General features: G+C 43.8%; 2 protein-coding genes across 7 annotated transcripts in view; both read right to left on the minus strand.

Annotated features, from left to right (window-relative positions):
- Positions 1-4,430, minus strand: part of LOC139409217 (uncharacterized protein C1orf21 homolog) — a 30,317-nt gene extending 25,887 nt beyond the window's left edge. Inside the window, exons 1-2 of one of the 4 annotated variants that reach the window (XM_071154062.1) lie at positions 4,335-4,411; positions 4,086-4,244 (exon numbers count right to left, since the gene is read on the minus strand). The gene's annotated coding sequence lies outside the window, so the exon portion shown is untranslated. Of the gene's footprint in view, positions 1-4,085; positions 4,245-4,334 lie in introns of all 4 variants that reach the window. The other 3 variants (XM_071154061.1, XM_071154064.1, XM_071154063.1) reach the window with 3 other exon arrangements.
- A 1,016-nt stretch (positions 4,431-5,446) lies between these two features.
- Positions 5,447-24,592, minus strand: LOC139409218 (ER degradation-enhancing alpha-mannosidase-like protein 3). 3 transcript variants are annotated; one of them, XM_071154066.1, is made up of 21 exons: positions 23,160-24,592; positions 23,011-23,056; positions 18,280-18,380; positions 18,082-18,121; positions 17,850-17,962; positions 17,617-17,770; positions 17,120-17,254; positions 16,687-16,792; positions 16,395-16,492; positions 16,125-16,250; positions 15,906-15,989; positions 15,738-15,821; positions 13,215-13,339; positions 12,806-13,028; positions 12,549-12,694; positions 12,267-12,411; positions 11,924-12,115; positions 11,613-11,778; positions 11,223-11,408; positions 10,826-10,873; positions 5,761-7,113 (listed from the first exon to the last, which is right to left on the minus strand). In XM_071154066.1, the coding sequence occupies exons 1-21, from the start codon at positions 23,282-23,284 to the stop codon at positions 6,830-6,832; spliced, it is 2,727 nt and encodes a 908-aa protein (XP_071010167.1). In that variant the 5' UTR covers positions 23,285-24,592; the 3' UTR covers positions 5,761-6,829. The 3 variants fall into 3 exon arrangements, with proteins under 3 accessions (XP_071010168.1, XP_071010167.1, XP_071010166.1); XM_071154065.1 differs by having other exon boundaries at positions 6,595-7,113; positions 10,859-10,873; positions 23,160-23,527; XM_071154067.1 differs by lacking the exon at positions 10,826-10,873 and having other exon boundaries at positions 5,447-7,113; positions 23,160-24,588.
- Between the last annotated feature and the right edge of the window lie 252 nt (positions 24,593-24,844).

Consider the following 24,844-nt stretch of genomic DNA (forward strand, 5'->3'; position numbering starts at 1 on the left):
TTTATTTTTATTTCACCAGGTAGGCTAGTTGAGAACAAGTTCTCATTTACAACTGCGACCTGGCCAAGATAAAGCAAAGCAGTGCGACACAAACAACACAGAGTTACACATGGAATAAACAAAACGTACAGTCAATAACACAATAGAAAAGTCTATATACAGTGTGTGCAAATGTAGTAAGATTAGGGAGGTAAGGCAATAAATAGGCCATAGTGGCGAAATAATTACAATTTAGAAATTAAACACTGGAGTGATAGATGTGCAGAAGACAAATGTGCAAGTAGAGATGCTGGGGTGCAAAAGAGAAAAAATAATATGGGGATGAGGTAGTTAGGTGGGCTATTTACAGATGGGCTATGTACAGGTGCAATGATCGATAAGCTGCTCTGACAGCTGATGCTTAAAGTTAGTGAGGGAGATATGAGTCTCCAGCTTCAGTGATTTTTGCAATTTGTTCCAGTCATTGGCAGCAGAGAACTGGAAGGAAAGGCGGCCAAAGGAAGAGTTGGCTTTGGGGGTGACCAGTGAAATATACCTGCTGGAGCGCGTGCTACGGGTGGGTGCTGCATTGGTGACCAGTGAACTGAGATAAGGCAGGGCTTTACCTCGCAAAGACTTATAGATGACCTGGAGCCAGTGGGTCTGATGACGAATATGAAGCGAGGGCCAGCCAACGAGAGCATACAGGTCGCAATGGTGGGTAGTATATGGGGCTTTGGTGACAATACGGAAGGCACTGTGACTGCATCCAATTTGCTGAGTAGAGTGAGGCTATTTTGTAAATGACATCGCCGAAGTCAAGGATCGGTAGGATAGTCAGTTTTACGAGGGTATGTTTGGCAGCATGAGTGAAGGATGGGGGGGGCAGCGATCGGTTGAAGGTAATGCATTTAGTTTTGCTTGCATTTAAGAGCAGTTGGAGGCCACGAAAGGAGTGTTGTATGGCACTGAAGCTCATCTGGAGGTTAGTTAACACAGTGTCCAAAGAAGGGCCAGAAGTATACAGAATGGTGTCATCTGCATAAAGGTGGATCAGAGAATCACCAGCAGCAAGAGCGACATCATTGATGTATACAGAGAAAAGAGTCGGCCCGAGAATTGAACCCTGTGACACCACCATAGAGACTGCCAGAGGTCCCGACAACAGGCCCTCCGATTTGACACATTGAACTATTTCTGATAAGTAGTTGGTGAACCAGGCAAGGCAGTCATTTGAGAAACCAAGGCTGTTGAGTATGCTGATAAGAATGCGGTGATTGTACAGTATTGTCTTTTAAATCGATTGCGGTTATGATATCGTTTAGGACCTTGAGCGTGGTTGAGGTGTACCCATGACCAGCTTGATAGCGGAAAAGGTACGGTGGGATTCTAAATGGTTGGTGATCTGTTTGTTAACTTGGCTTTCAAAGACTTTAGAAAGGCAGGGAAGGATAGATATAGGTCTGTAACAGTTTGGGTCTAGAGTGTCACCCCCTTTGGAGAGGGGGATGACCGCAGCAGCTTTCCAATCTTTAGGGATCTCAGACGATACAAAAGAGGTTGAACAGGCTAGTAATATGGGACCCAACAATTGTGGCGGATACTTTTAGAAAGAGAGGGTCCCGATTGTCTAGCCCAGCTGATTTGTAGGGGTCCAGATTTTGCAGCTATTTCAGAACATCAGCTATCTGGATTTGGGCGAAGGAGAAATGGGGAGGCTTGGGCAAGTTGCTGTGGGGGGTGCAGAGCTGTTGGCCGGGGTAGAGGTAGCCAGGTGGAAAGCATGGCCAGCCGTAGAAAAATACTTATTGAAATTCTCAATTATTGTAGCTTGATCGGTGGTGACAGTGTTTCCTTGCCTCAGTGCAGTGGGCAGCTGGGAGGAGGTGGTCTTATTCTCCATGGACTTTACAGTGTCCCAGAGCTTTTTGGAGTTTGTGCTACAGGATGCAAATTTATGTTTGAAAAAAGCTAGCCTTTGCTTTCCTAACTGCCTCTGTATATTGGTTCCTAACTTCCCTGAAAAGTTGCATATTGCGGGGGCTATACAATGCTAATGCAGTACGCCACAGGATGTTTGTGCTGGTCAAGGGCAGTCAGGTCTGGAGTCAACCAAGGGCTATATCTGTTCTTAGTTCTACATTTTTTGAATGGGGCATGCTTATTTAAGATGGTGAGGAAAGCACTTTTAAGGAATAACCGGTTATCTGACAGAATGAGGTCCATATTCTTCCGGGATACCCAGGACAAGTCGATTAGAAAGGCCTGCTTTCTGAAGTGTTGGTGGTGCACATGTAGCCTATAGCCTGTTTTAGAGAAATGTTATCACATAATATGGTAAGGGCTTTTGCTGGCTGCTTATATGCCTTTATTTATTTATCCAACAGTTCTGACTTAGTGTACATGGAGAATACTCTAAGAATGGCACAGTTATGAATGTCACTGTACATTTCAAAACTGCTGAACAAATAGTTATATATACTATGTCTGTTCAAGCTCACTCATGAATGTCTTAATCGAAATTACGGATTACCTCTCAATTGTCAGTAGAAACCACATATGTTTAATTAAGTAGCTATATCAACTACTGATAGCCAGGTGTAGGCAAGGTAAGAATTCACTCCATGGTGCTGAAAATAAAGCTCTGCTGTTGGGACAGCTTTATGTATGCCCTAACTGTTTGTGGGCACAGTTTGTCACTGTTACAGTGAAATTAATGTACTGTTTAGTGTTGTGGCTTGCTGGCATGCATGAACATAAATGATTGAGTTTGCCCCACCAAAATGTACATGCTAAAATCGACAATGCATATTTTACACATCATTTTGCTTAGTGGGACTATTCTAGTTTTGTTGGACTGCATTTTTTGGTCTTGCCTAGGGCGGCAGAACAGCAAGGACCGGCCGTTAAAGTGATGTCACGTTAGCATTGCATCATAGCAACCCCAATTAGGGTTGCACTCCACCTCGGCCAAAAGACATGCGAAAATCACCACCTGAGATTCAGACAGTGGCCAGATAGGGGATGAAGTGAGCGAGAGCACAAATTGATGGGCAGATGAGCGAGGACAGGACAGCTAATAATAGATCTCTCTCTCTGCCTGGAGGGAGACGCTGACTTCAGAGCAAGCTGTGCGCTGTATTTTTCTGCCGCCGGAACAAAAGCCATATGCGAGCGGCGAATCATACACATCGCATTCACGGATGAGGACTGCAGATGGAGGCATACAGATAAAGCCAGACAAACGTAGATTGCATGGTCATCTAATCACAACAGTGCAGGACTATATTAGCCAATGTACAAGCTGCTAGCAGAATATAGTGGCTAAGCAATACAGCAAATACACCTATGTTAATGCATGTGCATCGGTCCAATTATTGCAGTGGACCAGCAGCAGGGGATAGCGTCCAGCGACTAACCAACCAGCTGTTATATTATTGTCAAACAGAAGGCTAGGTCCTTACCGCGACGTAAGGTAAACACTCAAAATTATCCTACGTTGCTCAATACTACGTTACCCAATACTATGGTTGCTGAAGCCACATCACTAAAGCACATCAGTGGCCAAGAAATATTGATCTGTATGTGTCTCGATATGATCGCCTGTGAGCTCATGGAGCAGTGACACTGTCAGGTAGCCATATACATACAGACAAGCACCTCGAGCACCTCCAATTCACCGTTCAGTCTCAGAGGAGCCGTAAATCTCGACACAAGTAATGTGTTTGAATTAAGGCGTCAATTAATAGTAGAGCTGCGCCGCATGCCCAGATCTGTGGCGGAGCAAAGTTGATCGTCGCCTCAACACACAGTTGTGTCCAGCTGTGCTGGAAAGATAGGGTAACGTCTCTACGTGTGTACACACAGAGACACACATGCCTAGATAGGTGATTGTCTTTAAAACAGCCCAGGTGTCCTCTGTTCATGTTGCTTCAAGTCCAGAAACAAACGGCATTGCAGACGAGGGAGAAAAGAGAGAGCGACAGGGCAAGGGGGCCAGCGTGAATGATTTTTTATATATATTTTTTCACAAATTGGTAAAGCATTAAAACCATCGAACTGTATCCAACCTGAGTATAATGCTAAACGGTAAACAAAACACATACCTACTATATATAGTACTCCATTTCCCCTATAGTCTCCTTTCTCCTGACGCATGCAGATTTGTCTAACAGAGACATGTCCGAGAGCCGAACCCCAAGACACAGGAAGGAAAGCGCCAGGCAATCACAGCCCGAGTCAAGGAACAACAACAAAAGAGAACGCTACGAAATAAATCATATATGCACGTTCATTTGAGACGCGAATAACGTTTTAAAACTAATAGCGAGTATTTTATGAATGTAGCTACTTACTTTACTGAACCAGTTCCTTCACGGTCCACTTGAGATTCGCCGAGCCTTACGCAGACAGTTAGGCGGGAGCTGGCGCTACAGCGTGTGGCTGGGAACCGTATTACCACTTCACTGAACGTAAACTATGGTTTGCGTCATTTTACCAGGATGCCACTATTTCGCGCAGTAATGCAGCCATCTTGCTTAGGACTTTACTGTTTAATGTAAATATTCTGTTCATTTTTTGGCAATAAGAATATAGAAGGGTTATTTTGTGAATTAAAAATATATATTTAAAAGGTGGCTAAATAAATGAATACATTTGACAACAGAAGCAAGTAGTAGCATGTGAGAGGGACTACTTTTCGGGGAAATGAGATTGACAGGTACATTATCGCTGCGTTCAGACAGGCAGCCAATTCTGATATTTTACTAATTTGTATTTTGATCAATTAGATCAACTCTGCAAAAGATCTGTGAAAAGATCTGATGTGATTGGTCAAAATACCAATTAGTGGGAAAAAGACCAGAAATGTGCATAACACTTTTTTTAATGCAGGATATCGTGTTTCTTGAAATTGGTCAAGATGCATGATCATGGACGGAGAGGTATAGTTCAACCATGCCAGCTCAGTAGTTGTTCCCTCTGGAGAGAAAATAAGTAGTTCTGTGAAAAATGTGAGCCATTGATTCTAGCACAGAATGAAAGCAATGCCTGAAACAGCATAGGGCCCATAGACCTAAGAGAAAACGAGACATTCTATTAAAGATGTGAGGATAGGGGTACAAGCCACAGGAGGTTGGTGGCACCTTAATTGGAGAGAACAGGTTTGTGGTAATAGCTGGAGCGGAATAAGTTGCATGGTATTAAATATATCAAACACATGGTTTCCAGGTGTTTGATGCCATTGCATTTGCTCAATTCCGGCCATTATGAGCCATTCTCTCCTCAGCAGCCTCCTGTGGTACACGTAATGATGTGTTTTAACCCTGGTTTTCTGATATGTAAAATGGCCAATAAGAGGCTTTGACGCGATCGGCCACCATATTGGCACTCCACAGAAGGGGCAGTCCTCCATAGGAATGAATGGAATTCTACAGTATTGCAATAAAATGTTTCAAGGACAAAAGTATTTATTTGTTGTAGTGGGGACAGATATATATATATATATTTTACAAATGTTATATGTATTGGGTACACAGCATGATCCATGCAGATTAAGGATCAGAAATTCATAAATAGTATAATAGTAACCCATAAAAAATATTGAAACCCCTCTGATGTATGTCTCCATTCCCTTTTAATCCCAACCCAGTGAAGAGGTTATCAACACAAATACTGTATGGTTCCACTATCATTTCAGTCATGTAATAGTATAAAACCAATAGAAACCCCTAGTCTAACACTGCCTGAAAAACGTTTTAAAAAATTGAGATGACAAAACACTTTTGTTAATTTCTTTATCAATTTTATTAAAAGTTAATTACATTGTTGGCTTTTTTGTTTGCTTGGTCTTCCAGTCAGTCAGCAAGCTCCAGATCAGTATGATGCCCCAAACAAGGATCCCCTCTGCTGGCCAGTCAGTGGTACTGTCTGCCATAGATATAGAACATGGTATACTCAAAGACAGTACAGTATTTTATATCTTGATATAGTTGCGCAACAGTCAGTTTTGTTGCTATACAACCAACCCTTCTATGTGGTCTGCCCTCCTGTCTCCATGACGACACAGAGGGCAAGGATAGGGCCGGTTCATCCCATGTGGACCAGAGGGGTGACCTCTCACACCGACCAGAACCTGCACTTTATTTCAAATTACCTTGGAAATAACTGACAAATACATAGACAGTCACACTAATAACTTCATATCTTCCTGGAGAGTGCCAGTGCTAAGTGATTCTCAGTACTAGCCTTTTAGACTGCTTCTCACTGCATTCCCTTACAGCCAAGTAGCTTAATATTGACCCCATAAATTAGGCCCACAAAATAAAATAGTAAAATGTTCCGACAACATATCACAGTTAAATAAACCAATCATTCAACCAGTTAGTCAGCGGATTATTATTCAACCAGCACTCAGAATCTGCTCCCATATGTCAGTGTCCCAGAAATGTATTTCAGAGGAAGACAAACGTAAAAAAAAATAAAAAATAAAAAAAAGACCAGAAAACAGTGAAACTAGACCAGATGTCCATGGTGACATACCTGGACTGCAGTCTGTTCTGTTATGAGCCAAAAGAGAGAAGACCCCCCAGAATCTGAAATATGAGATGGGCAGATATATGCCAGGGGAGCAACTGGCATGTTGACACCTGAGAAACTAGAGACAGGTGAAGAGAAAGAACAGAGTGGAAGTCACTTTATTCAATCCTGGTAACCATTCCTTATAAAATCATCTCCCCACTAAAACGTTATCCTTTAGGAGGCACAGTCAGCTGTCCTCCAGGCCAATACTGTGGCTGGGAATGATCAGTGGGGAGGAGAATAAGGGAGAGGGGGGGGAATGTGGAGGCTGTCAAAGCTCATCCTTCTCCATCTGCTGGAACGCCTCTAAGTCCTCCTGCCAATCAGCCATCATGGCCTTCACTGATTTGCTGCTAGAGTCCTTGTCAACAGCAGGCTCCTCCTCTGGCTCAGGGTTACTCTTAATGGCAGGTCCCACATCCTCCTCAGGAGTCACTTCCTCATTGTCAGGAGCCAATTCGGGAGCTGATTCGTCCAGCTCCACAGTGCTCCCGTGTGACCGGTCAAGAGTTGCGGAGGTGGGTGAAGTTTGGTCCTCCTCCTGAGCGTCCCCACCTGAGGAAGGAGAAAGGGGTGAGCTCAGTTCATTTTCAGATCACATTCCACCACAATAAATAAACTGTAACCTGCACAATCATCCATATAGGTTCCGAGTATCCATCCATCCATCCATCCATGTCCTACTCACCATGTACAGTGGGGCAAAAAAGTATTTAGTCAGCCACCAATTGTGCAAGTTCTCCCACTTAAAAAGATGAGAGGCCTGTAATTTTCATCATAGGTACATAGTTGAAGTGTACCTATGATGAACATTACAGGCCTATCTCGTCTTTTTACGTGGGAGAACTTGCACAATTGGTGGCTGACTAAATACTTTTGTCCCACTGTATGTGCACTATCAGTCAAAAAAGTTTGGACATATCTACTCATTCAGGTGTTCTTTATTTTTACTATTTTCTACATTATAGAATAATAGTGAAGACATCAAAACTATGAAATAACACATGGAATCATGTAGTAAACAATTAAATTAAAATATATTTTAAAAGTAAAAATTCAAAAGGAACTCATACATCTGAGCTCTCTTTTTTGCAGGTGCATGGTAACAGTTGAATAAAAGGAGAGAAAAAAGAAAGAAACCCGCACACCGCTCGATAGCATCACTGTTCTTTAATAAGTTTTACGTATCGGCCTCACAGACTTCGTCAGAGCTTTTGTGCATTTTTTTTAAATTAGCACCCAAATAGCCCCACCCACATCCATTCCATGCATCAAATGGGGTTGAATCGAGGGTACACACATACATATACATATATATATATATATATATATATATATATATATATATATATATATATATATATATATATATATATATATATACACACATGTAGGTTATGGTGTAAAATAAGTATTTAGTCAATAACAAACAAGCAAGATGTCTGGCTCTCACAGACCTTCTTTAAGAGGCTCCTCCGTCCTCCAATTACCTGTATTAATGGCACCTGTTTGAACTTGTTATCAGTATAAAAGACACCTGTCCACAACCTCAAACAGTCACACTCCAAACCCCACTATGGCCAAGAACAAAGAGCTGTCAAAGGACAACAGAAACAAAATTGTAGACCTGCACCAGGCTGGGAAGACTGAATCTGCAATAGGTAAGCAGCTTGGTTTGAAGAAATCAACTGTGGGAGCAATTATTAGGAAATGGAAGACATTCAAGACCACTGATAATCTCCCTCGATCTGGGGCTCCACGCAAGATCTCACCCCGTGGGGTCAAAATGATCACAAGAACGGTGAGCAAAAATCCCAGAACCACACGGGGGGACCTTGTGAATGACCTGCAGAGAGCTGGGACCAAAGTAACAAAGCCTACCATCAGCAAGGGCATTGAAGATGAAACGTGGCTGGGTCTTTCAGCATGACAATGATCCCAAACACACCGCCCAGGCAACGAAGGAGTGGCTTCGTAAGAAGCATTTCAAAGTCCTGGAGTGGCCTAGCCAGTCCCCAGATCTCAACCCCATAGAAAATCTTTGGAGGGAGTTGAAAGTCTGTGTTGCCCAGCAACAGCCCCAAAACATCACTGCTCTAGAGGAGATCTGCATGGAGGAATGGGCCAAAATATCAGCAACAGTGTGTGAAAACCTTGTGAAGACTTACAGAAAACATTTGACCTCTGTCATTGCCAACAAAGGGTATATAACAAAGTATTGAGATAGACTTTTGTTATTGACCAAATACTTATTTTACACCATAATTTGCAAATAAATTCCTTAAAAATCCTACAATGTGATTTTCTGGATTTTCTTTTCTCAATTTGTCTGTCATAGTTGAAGTGTACCCATGATGAAAATTACAGGCCTCTCATCTTTTTAAGTGGGAGAACTTGCACAATTGGTGGCTGACTAAATACTTTTTTGCCACACTGTATGTGTGTGTGTATACATATATATACACACACACACACACGTGTATATATGTATGTGTGTGTGTATTTTCCCTCGACTCAACCCCATTCGATGCATGGAATGGATGTGGGTGGGGCTATTTGGGTGCTAATTTTAAACGCACAAAAGCTCTGACGAAGTCCATGTGGATGAAACGTAAGCTTATTAAAGAACAGTGACACTATCAAGAGCGCTGTGCAGTTTCTTCCTTTTTCTCAGATTCTTCAAATTAGCCACCCTTTGCCTTGACAGCTTTACACACTCTTGGCATTCTCTCAACCAGCTTCACCTCGAATGCTTTTACAACAGTCTTGAAGGTGTTCCCACATATGATGAGCACTGGTCTGCTTTGCCTTTGCGCTGCGGTCCAATTCATCCCAAACCATCTCAATTGAGGTCAGGTGATTGTGGAGGCCAGGTCATCTGACGCAGCACTCCATCACTCTCCTCCTAGGTCTAATAACCCTTACACAGCCTGGAGGTTTGTTGGGTCATTGTCCTGTTGAAAAACAAATGATAGTGGGACTAAGCACAAACCAGATGGGATGGCATATCGCTGCAGAATGCTGTGGTAGCCATGCTGGTGAAGTGTGCCATGAATTCTAAATAAATCACTGACAGTGTCTCCAGGAAAGCACTCCCACAACATCACACCTCCTCCATGCTTCACGGTGGGAACTAAACATGCAGAGATCATTCGTTCACCTACTCTGCGTCACAAAGACACAGCAGTTGGACCCAATAATCTCAAATTTGTGCTCATCAGACCAAAGGACAGAATTCCACAAGTCTAATGTCCATTGTTTGTGTTTTTTGGCCCAAGCAAATCTGTTCTTCTTGTTGGTGTCCTTTAGTAGTGGTTTCTTTGCAGCAATTCGACCATGGAGGCCTGATTCACAGTCTCCTCTGAAGAGTTGATGTTGAGAGGTGTCTGTTATTTGAACTCTGAAGCATCTGAGGTGCAGTTAACTCAAATGAATTTATCATCTGCAGCAGAGGTAACTCTGGGTCTTCCTTTCCTGTGGCGGTCTTCATGAGAGCCAGTTTCATCATAGTGCTTGATGGCTTTTGCGACTGCACTTGAAGTCCTTGAAATTTTCCACATTGACTGACCTTCATGTCTCAAAGTAATGATGACTGTCATTTGTCTTTGCTTATTTGAGCTGTTCTTGCCATAAAATGGACTTGGCCTTTTACCAAATAGGGCTACCTTCTGTATACCACCTACCATGTCACAACACAACTGAATGGCTCAAATGCATTAAGGAGGAAAGAAATTTCACAAATTCACTTTTAACAAGCCACATCTGTTAATTTAAATGCATTCCAGGTGACTACCTCATGAAGCTGGTTGAGAAAATGCCAAGAGTATGCAAAGCTGTCAACAAGGCAAAGAGAGGCTACTTTGAAGACTCAAATATATTTTTCTTTAAAACTTTTTTGGTTACTAGATGATTCCACGTATTTCATAGTTTTGATGTCTTCACAATTATTCTACAATGTAGAAGAAAGTACAAATAAAGAAAAACCTTGGAATGAGTAGGTGTGTCCAAACCTTTGACTGGTACTGTATATCTAACACAAGCACCCACACCGGTCATTCCCAGACAGAAATAGAGCAGTGTTGCAGTTCACAAGAGGCAGCGAACTATAAACAGCACGGTACTGATGAGTCATGTGCAGTACAGACCAACAGTACCATGCTCTTGATGAGTTCTGAGATGGCCAGCTATTTACACAAGACTAACCTGCACTGAGCTGCTCTACCACACACAAAATAATGGAGGAGAGGGGAAAGAGGGCGATACTTACTGCTCTCCAGCAGGATGCCAGGGAGAGGTTTACCTTTGAATATGGAGGCTGCTCATCCAAAGGGTGAAGGGAAAGGAAAGAAAGAGAGCAGAGGAAAGTTACTGTTACAGTCCACTACAGGGAAGGAGAGGAGGAGGAAGACAAATGGAAAAGGAGCTGTATCCTGTATCACACAGGGTGCTCACCATCACCTATCTCCACCAAGCTGCTACTGTAAAGTGGCCACAGGCCCACTATTTAGAGTCACTAAACCCTGAAACCACTGAACCCTGAAATACTGGCCATTTTGAAATCTTCACAGAATCAAATCTGGTCTCTAATGAGCTGAAATAAGGACCCATGTTCTGAACATGCCTCCAGTCAGTAGCACCCTCCTGTTCTGTCCAGTGGATCTCACCTCGGTCCCTGGCCTTGTCGCTCAGCAGCACCTCCACCTCCCTGTACTCCTTAAGAGCCTCCAACAGGATGTTTCCCTCCTTGTAGAACAGGAAGAGCAGGGGCAAGGTGACGTCGTCCGTGTTGCGTCCATCGCCGGCCATCTGGAAGAGGGGAGCTGTGTCACTGCTGCTGCCCTCGTTGTCATCTGTTGGGGAGAAAGAGGGGGTAGTTAGCAGGGTAAAAGAGGACCCTGTAAATGGTAATACATCAGTTTATTAAAAAGGTTATATACATAATGAAAGTGTTATGAACATGTATAAATGTCAGAAGTATGATGAGAGTTAGTGAAGCCTTCTTGAAGTAGATTAATTTGTTTAAATTAAGATCCTGTGTTAGTTGGCCTCCTCACCGATGACGATGCCTCCGATGGCCCCAGCCTTCATGATGTGTCTTGCCTTCTCAGCGAACATACACTGCCCCCGTTGCAACAAAGCGATGCGGCCCTGTACAAAGGCAGCGTTGCTCAGCTCCGCACAGCCACTGTAGGGCTCAGCCACTGTCACAAACCCACGCACCTACGGACAGACAAAGAGAGTACATGTTCAAACGTCACTCGGAACGCTGAGAATAGAGAACGTCTGGCGCCTAGGGGCAAGACAGTATAAACAAACAAACAGACAGGCGCCCATCCATTGGAAATTGGCACACTGAAACACTCACCCCAGTGATGCTCTTGGAAAGGTCTGTGCCAAACTGTGCTGGGCCAGCGGTCAGCACCACTCTGCCGAAGAAGGGGTGGGAGATGATCTGTACGGCGCGCGGCGGGAGCTGCTCCTTCTGCTGCTGGCTGGACAGCTCCATCATCTCCTGCATGAAACGCATCCCGTCCTCTGCTGCCACAGCACTGACCGCCTAGAGTGAGGAAGTAACGGGAGAGAGAGGGCAGTAGATGTGGAGAGACTGAATAAGACTCATATGGGGGGGTTTGGCAGTTATCTTGTGACACCATTCAAATTGATAGCAAAAACATGTCTCCCGGCTTGTATTGTGCATGATTATTTACCTGTGTAGCGTGTTGGACAAGCTGCACTCTGCCGTCCTTCAGGTGTATAAGGCTGACTCCCATCCTCCTCAGCAGCTCCAGGTGATCAGGGTTGTTGGCCCTGAAGTCCTGAGCCCTCAGAGGGGGGCGACCCATCCCTGGCTCACTGAACGAGAAGGTCATTAATGTTGGAGGGCATTAATGTTCACATTCAGTATGGTTGTGACAAGAATAATATTCTGCCATATTTCAGTACAAAAAGCACTTAACATGATTTCTCACGTTAGGCATAATGTCCCTTACCGGTGAAGGGCAGGGCGGGGACAGCTCTTGTCCACAGCACTTCTGATTGGATCTCGGAGGTTCCGAGGAAAGGCAGGGTCAGGGAAAAGGAGGCGTGTGTTGGGGCAGGTCCAATCAAAGTTGGAGTCATCCAGCTCTTCCTCTGACTAAGACAGGTGGGAGAGAACAAACATGACCAACTCGATCATCTGAATATTATTAGAAGTAGTATCATTAGAACTATAGTTGGTTACAGCATGTGATTTTACTATACCCACCCAAAGAGATTTGACAGAGGCGGACAGATGAGGCAGAGATGCAGCCTGTACCGTGGAGTTGACTGGAGGAGAAGGGGCGTGAGGGGCAGTGGACAGGGACAGGGGCAGGAGGTGAGCCTCGGTGGTGAAGATGTAGTCCTCAACATTAAACGGCAGATCTTCCTCCTCTGCAAACAGCAGGAACAGGTACTTGAACATCTCCGCCAGGAAGAAGGAGTCCATTCTGAGAGGAAGCAGGCCAAATTTGGAGCAGCAAGGTAGACACCACATAAACCAGTTTGATTTAACTACCTGCCTGGCACACTGTTGCTAAGCCACTTAAACCATCCACCTCTGTTTCCCACCCATCATTAAATGCCAGTCAGACCCTCCCCGTCCCTTGGCTATTCCCCTGGATCTGGGCTCTCACCGGTCCTCGTGGCTCCCGGTGCGAACGTCCTTCATGGCAGCAAAGCCGCAGGGGACCCGGGCAAAGCGGTTCAGGTTGTCCAGCACCGTGCGGCCTACCTCTAGGTAGTAGGGGTCTTTGGTGGCCTAGAGAGGGAACAGTGGGACCAGGGTTAGACACTGTACAACTGGATTAGGCAATAACGAAGGCCACTGAGATCAAAATGTACAGTGCATTCGGAAAGTATTCAGACCTCTTCACGTTTCTACATTTAAAAAAAAATCCTCAACCTACATGAGCCAGTTTCATCATAATGACAAAGCGAATACATGATTTTTAACATTTTTGCAAATGTATTATAAATAAGAAAACGGAAATATCACATTTACTTAAGTATTCAGACCCTTTACTATGTACTTTGTTGAAGCACCTTTGGCAGCGATTACAGCCTCGAGTCTTCTTTGGTATGACGCTACAAGCCTGACACACCTGTATTTGGGGAGTTTCTCCCATTCTTCTCTGCAGATCCTCACAAGCTCTATAAGGTTGGCTGGGGAGCGTTGCTGCACAGCTATTTTCAGATCTTTCCGGAGATGTACGATCGGATTCAAGTTCAGGATCTGGCTGGGCCACTGAAGGATATTCAGAGAATTGTCCTGAAGCCACTCCCTGCGTTGTCTTGGCTGTGTGCTTCGGGTCATTGTCCTGTTGGAAGTTGAACCTTTGCCTCAGTCGGAGGTTCTGTTCTGGAGCAGGTGTTCATCAAGGATCTCTCTGTACTTTGCTCCATTCATCTCTCCCTCAACCCTGACTAGTCTCCCAGTTCCTGCCACTGAAAAACATTCCCACGGCATGCTGCTGCCACCACCATGCTTCAAAGTATGGATGGTGTCAGGTTTCCTCCAGACGTGACTCTTGGCATTCAGGCCAAAGAGTTCAATCTTGGTTTCATCAGACCAGAGAATCTTGTTTCTCATGGTCTGAGTCTCCTTTAGGTGCCTTTTGGCAAAACTCCAAGTGGACTGTCATGTGCCTTTTACTGAGGAGTGGCTTCCGTCTGGCCATTCTACCATAAGGGCTTAATTGGTAGAGTGCTGCAGAGATGGGAGAACCTTCCAGAATGACAACCATCTCCACAGAGCTCTGTCAGAGTGACCATCGGGTTCTTGGTCACCTCCCTGACCAAGACCTTTCTCCCATGATTGCTCAGTTTGGCTGGGTGGCCAGCTCTAGGAAGTGTCTTGGTGATCCTAAACTTCTTCCATTTAAGAATGGGAAACGGGGCCTCCCGGGTGGCGCAGTGGTTAAGGGCGCTGTACTGCAGCGCCAGCTGTGCCATCAGAGTCCCTGGGTTCGCGCCCAGGCTCTGTCGTAACCGGCCGCGACCGGGAGGTCCGTGGGGCGACGCACAATTGGCCTAGCGTCGTCCGGGTTAGGGAGGGCTTGGTCGGTAGGGATGTCCTTGTCTCATCGCGCACCAGCGACTCCTGTGGCGGGCCGGGCGCCACAGCCAAGGTTGCCGGGCGGGCCGGGCGCTAGCCAAGGTTGCCAGGTGCACGGTGTAGCCTCCGACACATTGGTGCGACTGGCTTCCGGGTTGGATGCGCGCTGTGTTAAGAAGCAGTGCGGCTGGTTGGGTTGTGTATCGAAGGACGCATGACATTCAACCTTCGTCTCTCCCGAGCCTGTACGGGAGTTGTAGCGATGAGACAAGATAGTAGCTACTACAACAATTGGATACCACGAAATTGGGGAGAAAAAAAAGAATGGGAAACGGAAAGAGGGATGTTGTACAACTGAAGCCCTTCAACTGAAATGTGTCTTCCGCATTTAACCCATCCCCTCTGAATCAGAGAGGTGTGGGGGGCTGCTTTAAATCGACATACATTTCTCAGGGGCAGAACAACATTTTTTTTTACCTTGTCAGCTTGGTTATTCGATCCAGCAACCTTCGATGGAGGCCACTGTGTTCTTGGGGACCTTCAATGCTGCAGAAATGTTTTGGTAAACTTCCCCAGATCTGTGCTTCGACACAATCCCGTCTCAGAACTCTACGGACAATTCCTTTGACTTCATGGCCTGGTGTTTGCTCTGACATACACTGTCAACTGTGGGACCTTATATAGACAAGTGGGTGCCTTTCCAAATAATGTCCAATCAATTGAATTTACCGCAGGTTGACTCCAATCAAGTTGAAGAAACCTTGCAAGGGTGATCATTGGAAACAGGGTGATCATTGGAAACAGGATGCACCTGAGCTCAATTGAGTCTCATAGCAAAGGGTCTGAATAGTTATATAAATAAGCATTGTTGTTTTTTTCAATACACTTGCAAAAAATGTCTAAAAACCTGTTTTCGCATTATCATTGTGGGGTATGGTGTGAAGATTGATGAGGATTAAAAAATATATATTTTTAAATCCATTTTAGATTAAGGCTGTAACATCACAAAATGTGGAAAAAGTCAAGGGGTCTGAAAATTCTGACTACTGTATGTTCATGGATCTATGTCAACTTCTAGACTGCATGTCTGCATAGTTCTTACCTTGTACAGGAAATAGGTGCTCTCTGCAAACTCAGGTCTAAGTGGATGCTGAGCCCAGTGTACCCTGAAATCAGTGGTGAACGCCTAGGGAACAAAGAGGGGTGTTAAAGGCTACAGCCGGAGTGAGAGAAAAAGGAGGGAGAGGAAGCAAAAACAATTTGAGCTAACCTCTGGGAGGAAGTTGTGTTTCTTGGTGACTTGATACAGCATCTCATGGGTCTCAATGGCCGGACGGATATCTCCCTTCAACACCTGGGGGATTCATTAACAAGGTTAGGAGGAAAATACATGTTTACATTTGTCTCCATAATCTCAGCAATATCTTTATGTACTAAAACCCCTGCTTAGGCAGCTGGTCTGTTAGTGACGCCAGGCTGAGTGTCTCACCTGCAGCCCAGGGAAGAAGGCCAGGAGGGAGTCCATCCAGGTGCGAGCAGGCAGCAGAGGCTTGTGGATGTGAACATCCAGCAGGAGAGGAGGCTGGCTGATGTACTTCATTATAGACGCATAGTGCTGGAAACAAATAATGAGAAAATATGACAAGCTGAGGATGAGAATGGAGCATACTTTCTGTATATTGAATTCCATCATAATAAAGGCATAATAGCATTCCATGATTTCGGCTGGAGAATGGTTACAGCGTGTGATGTCACTCACAATGTTGAAGCGCTGCAGAAAGAGGTCATCTCCCAGGAGAATGTAGGCTTTCAGCAGGTACTCATAATACGAGTCGATCCCTGCTCCAACTCCGCTGTCTGTAACAATACAACAGTGTAACGTTTCATACCTCAGAAACACTAATGGCCTATTTCTACAAGTACAGAACATCAGCGCCTACCCTCTTGCCCATTCACTTCTACCACATCCAATAACTGTCCTTTGCGGGAAAAACCATGTAAATCCTCCTTTATCATACTAGTTAAGGCCTGGGACAGGTTCTCTCCCTCACCCCTGCGGACCCACTCTCCTGAGTGGATGTTGATGGTTGTTCCCACTAGGTTGCTGTTCCTCTGTCTCTTCTCCCACAGGAAGTTTAGGGCTCTCCGTGCATGGACCTGTGTTTGATTAAATTAATTGTAAAATTATTATTTTTAAAATCTATTTAGCAAAATATTTCATGCAAACTTAGGCATGCATGGATAAAAACAACATAACACGGGTGGTCCTGGGACTCAAAACCCACTATCCTGGCGTGGCAAGAGCCATGCTCTACCAACTGAACTACAGAAGACCATGAATCAATATCATTTCAGACACACTGGGATCTCCGAGAGTCAACAAGCTGGACTAACCCTTTAAGGTCTAGTACCGCTGCAGTCTAGTCATGCATCAGCCGTGATCTGAACACACATTTTAAAGTAAAAGAGACAAATGTCTTATACCTCAAACACAGGGTCCCCAGTGAAGCGACTCAAGGCAGCGAACTCCAGAATAATGGTACCAGCACAAGCTGTGCAGGTGTCCGTCTCTGTGCCCGTCCGAGACTCAGGACCCCTGACACCATGCTTCAAGTTTACCTGTTGAGTGGAATTATAAGGCTCAATATAGATGTCATAGACTGAAATACACCGCTGTGTTCCAAGTCATTGTCCACGTGAACTACACAGCCATAGAAAACTCTGCCTCTGAAAACTATGGCAGCTGCAAGCAGAGCACTGAAGCAGAAAATGAAATGCAGTCATAATCTGAGAGGGCTGCTGTACTCTTACCCGCTAGCCGACGGCATCCTTTTAGCTAATGTGCTTGCCAAAAGTTGCCCTCTAACCTTATGGGTGTACATGCTTGTGTGGGTGTGTGTGTGACATATTATGGTAAAAACACAACAGCCGAGACCTTATGTTAAGTCTATGTATAGGCTGCATGTATAGTCAGAGCTCACCCTGGGGTAAGGCAGGCCACTGCTGGTGTTGAAGGCAGGCAGGAGTCTGAGACCCAGGTCTTTGGCCATGTGGAGCAGCTCATCCTGGTACCACTGCATGTAATGCCCTGCATCCTTCAGCATCACAGCCATGGAGTGGCCCCCTAGCAGCCCCCTGAAAACATAAGGAAAGTCACAATAGTCACAAACACACATGATGTCCAGCCAGTCAACTGGCTTTTGTTTTTTCTTACCCCAGCACACGGATGTTGGTCTCAAAGACAGACACCACAACGTCATTGTCGAGTCGCACATCTTTCAGCACTCTCCTCACTGCTGCTTCAAACTCTGCTGTCTTGTTTAAGAGCTGGAAGTAAATACAGGAGGAAATCAATTAAAATCAAAGCATCCCTAAAAACAGAAACTGAACAAAACGAACAAGGCAGCTTACTGGTCGGTGATACAAACTAAAGAGATTTTACTCACCACTAGAGTGTCCAGGGTGTCGATGAGGGTGAGAGAGAACCTTAAAAACACACAGAGACAATTCAATCAAATCACTGTCCCGTATGGCGAGAAGATATCAACATAGAGACTCAAGAGTATTCCAGTGCCAACAGGACTGTTTCTCCCGTTACCACATCCTACTCAGGCCTGAAGGCAGGCAGGCAGACAGGCCCTTACATCCCCAGTGCGTCATCCACGTCTCCCCGACTGGGCTCCAGCCCACGCACCCTCCCCCGACACGTCAGAGGCATCAGCTCATCTGCTGGGTACGCATGGTCCTGGAGAACACAACCAATAAGGATCAATAGTAGTGTGTAAATGTTGAACATATGTCAGACAATACTTGACATACAGTAGGCATAAATAAGGTTAAAGTAGTTTCCTTGCAAAACACTCTACCACACTAAAATCAATACATTCATATCTGTTCCTGGCAAATAAAGCAGAAATGTAAAACACTTGCCAAGCACTAATTTAATCTGAAAGGACCCATGAGCACCAACATGAGAAGTTCATAGGAGCATGTCAATGGAAAGCTAAGAGTCTATATAGGCATACAGTGCATTCGGATAGTATTCAGACCCCTTGACTTTTCCACACAGCCTTATTCTAAAATGGTTATAATTATTTTTCCTCATCTACACACAATACCCCATAATAACAAAGCAATATCAAATTGAGAAATTTTTGCAATTATTTTTTTTTTTTTTAAATACAAAAACAGAAATCTCACATTTACATAAGTATTCAGACCCTTTACCCTTGCTGTGCAGCAACGCTTACCCTTCAGACCCTTCAGGTTCAAGTCTGGGCTCTGGCTGGGCTACTCAAGGACATTCAGAGACTTGTCCTAAAGCCACTCCTGTGTTGTCTTAGCTGTGTGCGTCGGGTCATTGTCCTGTTGGAAGGTTAACCTTTTCCCCCAGTCTGAGGTCCTGAGCACTCTGGAGCAGGTTTTCAGCAAGGATCTCTTTACTTGCTCGATCTTTACTAGTCTCCCAGTCCCTGCCAATGAAAAACATCCCCACAGCAGGATGCTACCACCATGCTTCACGGTAGGGATGGTGCCAGGTTTCCTCCAGACATAACGCTTCGCTTTCAGGCCAAATAGTTCAATCTTGGTTTCATCAGACCAGAGAATCTTGTTTCTCACGGTCTGAGAGTCTTTTGGCAAACTCCAAGCGGGCAGTCATGTGCCTTTTACTGAGGAGTGGCTTCCGTCTGGCCACTACCACAAAGATGGTGCAGAGATGGTTGTCCTTCTGGATGGTTCTCCCATCTCTACAGAGGTACTCTAAAGCTCTGTCAGAGTAACCATCGGGTTCTTAGTGACCTCCCTGACCAAGGCACTTCTCCCCCGATTGCTCAGTTTGGCCGGGCGGCCAGCTCTAGGTAGACTCTTGGTGGTTCCAAACTTCTTCCATTTAAGAATGATGGAGGTCACGGTGTTCTTGGGGACCTTCAATGTTGCAGAAATTTTTTGGTACCTTTCCCAACATCTGTGCCTCCACACAATCCAGTCTCGGAGCTCTATGGACAATTTCTTCGACCTCATTGCATGTCAGAGCAAAAACCAAGCCCTGTCAACTGTGGGACCTTATATAGACAGGTGTGTGCCTTTCCAAATCAAGTCTAATCAATTGAATTTACCACAGGTTGACTCCAATCAAGTTGTAGAAACATCAAGGATGATCAATGGAAACAGGATGCACCGGAGCGCAATTTCAAGTCTCATAGCAAAGGGTCTGAATACTTATGTAAATAAGGTATTTTATTTATAATACATTTGCAAACATCTCTAAAAATCTGTTTTCGCTTTTGTCATTATGGGATATTGAGTGTAGATTGATGAGGGAAAAAACTATTGAATCCATTTTAGAATAAGGCTGTTTCGTAACAAAATGTGGAAAAAGTAATGGGGTCTGAATACTTTATATACATTTTTAAACCATTTTTCCATTTTAAAATGTAGGAATAAGCAAAGGCTTTGATGTTTGGTCAAACAGATGGAAAATAGGTCTTAGAAAACATCTACCAGAAAAAGTCTTAGTCTTCACACCCCTTGACTTTTTCCACATTTCATTGTGTAACAGCCTGAATTAAAAATGGATTAAATTGAGATTATTTGTCACTGGCCTACACACACACACACACACTACCCCAATAATGTCAAAGTGGAATTATGTTTTTAGACATTTTTACCAAGTAATACAAATGTTTAGCTGAAATGATTCAATAAGTATTCAACCCCTTTGTTAATGCAAGCTTAAATAATTTCAGGAGCTAACAGGTCACATACTGTAATACATTTCATGGACTCATTCTGTGTGCAATCGGGTTCAACAGGATTTTTGAATGACTACCTCATCTCTGTACACCACACATACAGATCAATTTAAGGTCCCTCAGTTGAGCAGTGATTTTCACACACAGATTCAACCACAGGGAGGTTTTCCAAAGCTTTGCAAAGAAGGGCACCCATTGGTTGATGGATCAAAATGTAAAAAGCAGACATTGAATATCCCTCTGAGAAAGGTGAAGTTATTAATTACACATTGGATGGTGTATCAATACACCCAGTCACTACAAAGATAAAGGCATCCTTCCTAACTTGGTTGCAGGAGAGGAAGGAAACCGCTCAGGGATTTCAACATGAGGCCAATGGTGACTTTAAAACAGTTACAGTTTAATGGCTGTGATAGGAGAAAACTGAGGATGGATCAGCAACATGTAGTTACTCCACAATACTAACCTAAATCGCTGAGTGAAAAGAAAGAAGCCTGTAAAGAATAAAAATATTCCAAAACATGCATCCTGTTTGCAATAAAGTAAAACTGCAAAGAAATGTGGCAAAGAAATTAACTTTATGTGCTGAATACAAAGCGCAAATCCTACATCACAGAGTACCACTCTTCATATTTTCCAGCATGGTGGTGGCTGTATCAAGTTATGGGTATGCTTGTTATCGGCAAGGACTAGAGTTTTTTTTATTACTAAAAGAAACGGAATGGAGCTAAGCACAGGCAAAATCCTAGAGGAAAACCTGGTTCAGTCTGCTTTCCAACAGTGACACTGTGAGAAAATTTAACTTTCAGCAGGACAATAACCTAAAACACAAATCAAATATACACTGGAGTTGTTAACCAACATGACAGTGAATGTTCCGGAGTGGCCTACTTACACTTGACTTAGATTGGCTTGAAAAGCTATGGCAAGACTTGAAAATGGCTGTCCAGCATTTTTCTTCCAATTTGATAAGAGTATTTTTTGTAGATCGTGACCAAAAAAAAAAGAGAATTCAATCAATTTTAATCCCACTTTGTAAAACAACAAAGTAGAAAACGTCATGGGGCTTGAATACTTTCTGAAGGCACTGAACCGAATGAATAGTCATTAAACACTGGTCACCTTAATGTTTAGATACGGTTTTACCCACTTTATACGTATATACTGTATTCTAGTCATGGCTCATCCTATATAACTACTGCTATACACACACATACCTTTTCTATTCACATACTGTCCATACACACACATATACACTCAGTGGCCAGTTTATTAGGTTCACAAAAATGGTTTGCTCCTACAGACAGTGAGTCACCTGGCCGTGGCTTGCTATACAAAGCAGGCAGACAGGCAGTTCAATTACTGTTCGATTGAGTGCTAGAATGGGCAAAACAAGTTACCGAAGCGACTGAGTGTGGTATGAGCGTCGGTGCCAGGTGTGTCGGTTCCAGTATCTCATAAATGGCCAACCTCCTAGGCTTTTAACACACAACAGTGTCTAGGGGATTTACTAGCGCGACAAACAAAAAGTCAGCAAAGGTCCTGTGGGTGAAAACAGCTCGTTGATGAGAGGTCGAAGGATAATGGTAAGAATCATGCAAGCTAACAGGTGGGCCACAAACAGGCAAGTAACAGTGCAGTACAACAGTGGTGTGTAGAATGGCATCTCGGAATGCACAACTCGTCATTCCTTTTCACGGATGGGCTATTGCAGCAGACGATCACACCGGGTTCTACTCCTATCAGCTAAAAACAATAAGTAGCTCCAGTTGGTTTGTGGTCACCAACACTAGACAGTTGAGTGATTTAAAAAAATAAACAAAACAAATAAAATCACCTGGTTGGTGTTTGCGAATCCCAGTTGCGTCATGCTGATGGCAGAGTCAGGATTTGGCATAAGCAACATGAGTCCATGGCCCCATCCCACCTGGTGTCAACAGTACAGGTTGGTGGCGGTGGTGTAATGGTTTGGGGAATCTTTTCCTGACACACATTTGGTCCCTTGATACCAATTGCGCAACGTTTCCATGCCCCGAAGAATTCAGGCTGTTTGAGGCAAAGGGAGGGTCTGACCCGGTACTAGATGGATGTACATAATAAAACTGTCCACTGAGTGTATATTTATATTCAGAAATTTCCAGAAATTCTATATATTCTTCCATAGGGTTTTGTACTGTGTAATTAAATACTGTTTGTAAACAGATCATTCTAATATTGCTACTACTGTACATTGCATTTTAGTTACACTGTTTATAAACTGCATATTCATTTATATACTGGAATCTTAACATAGCTCACTAATATAGCTACTGCTATACATACCATTCTTAGTATATATTGTGTAAATACGTATAGATTGCATTTGGATGTGTTAATGGGTTTGGGTTGTTAATTTATTTATTTTGTTCCGACATTTCTTGATTTCTTGTTGTGGTTTTTGTAATATTTTTTTAAATTATTATTATTTGTGTACTTGTTTGATATTTTACTGCATTGTTAGAAACTAGTAACACAAGCATTTCACTGCACCCGCTAGAACATCTGATAAACTGTGTATGCGACCATTAAACTTGGATTTGATCTCAGTTATATGAATGGGGCAGGTGCGGTGACGAGACTTACCATATAATTTGAATAAGCATGGTCAAACATCTCAACCACTTGGTTCCTTGAAGGGAAAGAACAAGTCAGCTTAGCTCATTCTCATTTATCTGAGGAAGTCAGAACTTGTCACACACCTAGCCCAGAACCAGACCATCATTCTCACTCACCTCAGTTTGAGCTTCTCCTCTCGTGACATAGATTGTCCAAGCCTGCATAAGGTGCTCAGCAATAGCAGCAATGAGAACAATAGGGCCGACATTGTTGCGGGGCGAAACCACAACACTGTCCACATAGCTACAACCTGGCTTTTTCAGTCAAGCGCAACTGTAACCGATCATCACATTAATATTGGCCTAGACACCACAACACTCTCTGATAAACACAAGCACTCAGATCTCATGTTCACATATTCAGCAGTCTGTCTGCCCAATGATTATTTAACGCTTTCAAACAACACATTGAGGCAGTGCTGTTTATAAGGCCAACAATATTGTTACTAATAAGCTTATTAATGCCCATTTAGACACCATCTTTGACTCACTCCACCTCACCACAGTCATAATGTACAAATCCCGGTTTATGGCAGTGGTGTGATAAGAGGTTGGACATACAACTGTATCTAAAAAATCAGACTCATAAGTAATATATTTGACAGAATGCAGGAATGCTGTAGTATTATTTGAACTGATATTAGTGATCCGTCATAAAATGCGTCTTAATATCTAAGACAAATTTATACCAAGACGTTCGCGCACACTCCTTCCTTGACTCAGTGTCAAATCCCTTAAAACCGCGTTCACCTGTTGGTCACACCTGTTTGCTTTCCGATCACTGACACGCCGGCACCCGGACCTACCGTAGCGTGTGACACGTTATCAACGCTTCAGTCAACACAAAACATTCACATACTGTTAAACCCCGCTGTCTGTGGCGTTTATTAACACATATTGATTACTGACAGTGTAACATTCTTCAAGTGAATCAAAACAAACTCTCCTTTCCTATTAACGTTACTTGACATCCGTGTCTGGGTAAGCGGACACCATAAACGCTGAGCTACTGCCAGTAATACCAAAGAGGTAAATTCTCGCTTTCAAGTCAACTTAAAACTACAAAATAATTGGCTAATCATTAACTAATTCCGATAACGGAGCTGACTACCAAGCTGTTCCGTTGTTATCGACAGTAACCCCATAGAGAAGATCTAGCTAATGTTAGCTATAACAATTAGGATATCCGTAAAGCAAGCTAGACGAGAAAGCTAATTAACCAGAAAGCTAACTTTGTTGGCTGTTATTTCCTCCTTTGACTGTTCCCTTCTTTCGTCCGACAGTTGTGGAGCCTAACGTTACTAGCCAGCTAGCTAGCCAGCTTGTCCGGTAAATGACAGTCCAAAAACAAGCGAAGTAGGAAAGGCGCAGAGTCCATTCCAGCCGTTGAGTTAAGCCCCTCGGGCAATGTCTTCTGTTCTGCTTGTTATATTTGGCCGTTCTCTGTTGCCTTGAGCCTGAACCCTTAGCCGCCAACTAGACGTGAAATAAAAGCAAAGGTGCTGTTAAGATAAACGTCAACAACATCCGCATCCGGTTAGGATGTAGGTCCCTCAGCCCCTTCCAACGCCTAGATGTTGTAGTTTTGTCATGCAATACTATTAAATGTACATTTATTCAGTCAGTCGTTATACATTTGGAAAGAATATGCCTTAAGAAAATGTGATGGTAATATACATAAAGGTGGACGTTTGTCAGTTCCTTGAATATTGACAGACATCAGAATGAATGTCCCACCTTTGTTGGTAGTCACTACATTTCCCACCTAGCATAGTAAAGTCATGTGCAACGTCTGGTCTCAC

This window comes from Oncorhynchus clarkii, chromosome 5 (assembly GCF_045791955.1).
Source record: "Oncorhynchus clarkii lewisi isolate Uvic-CL-2024 chromosome 5, UVic_Ocla_1.0, whole genome shotgun sequence".
NCBI classification, from domain to species: domain Eukaryota; kingdom Metazoa; phylum Chordata; class Actinopteri; order Salmoniformes; family Salmonidae; genus Oncorhynchus; species Oncorhynchus clarkii.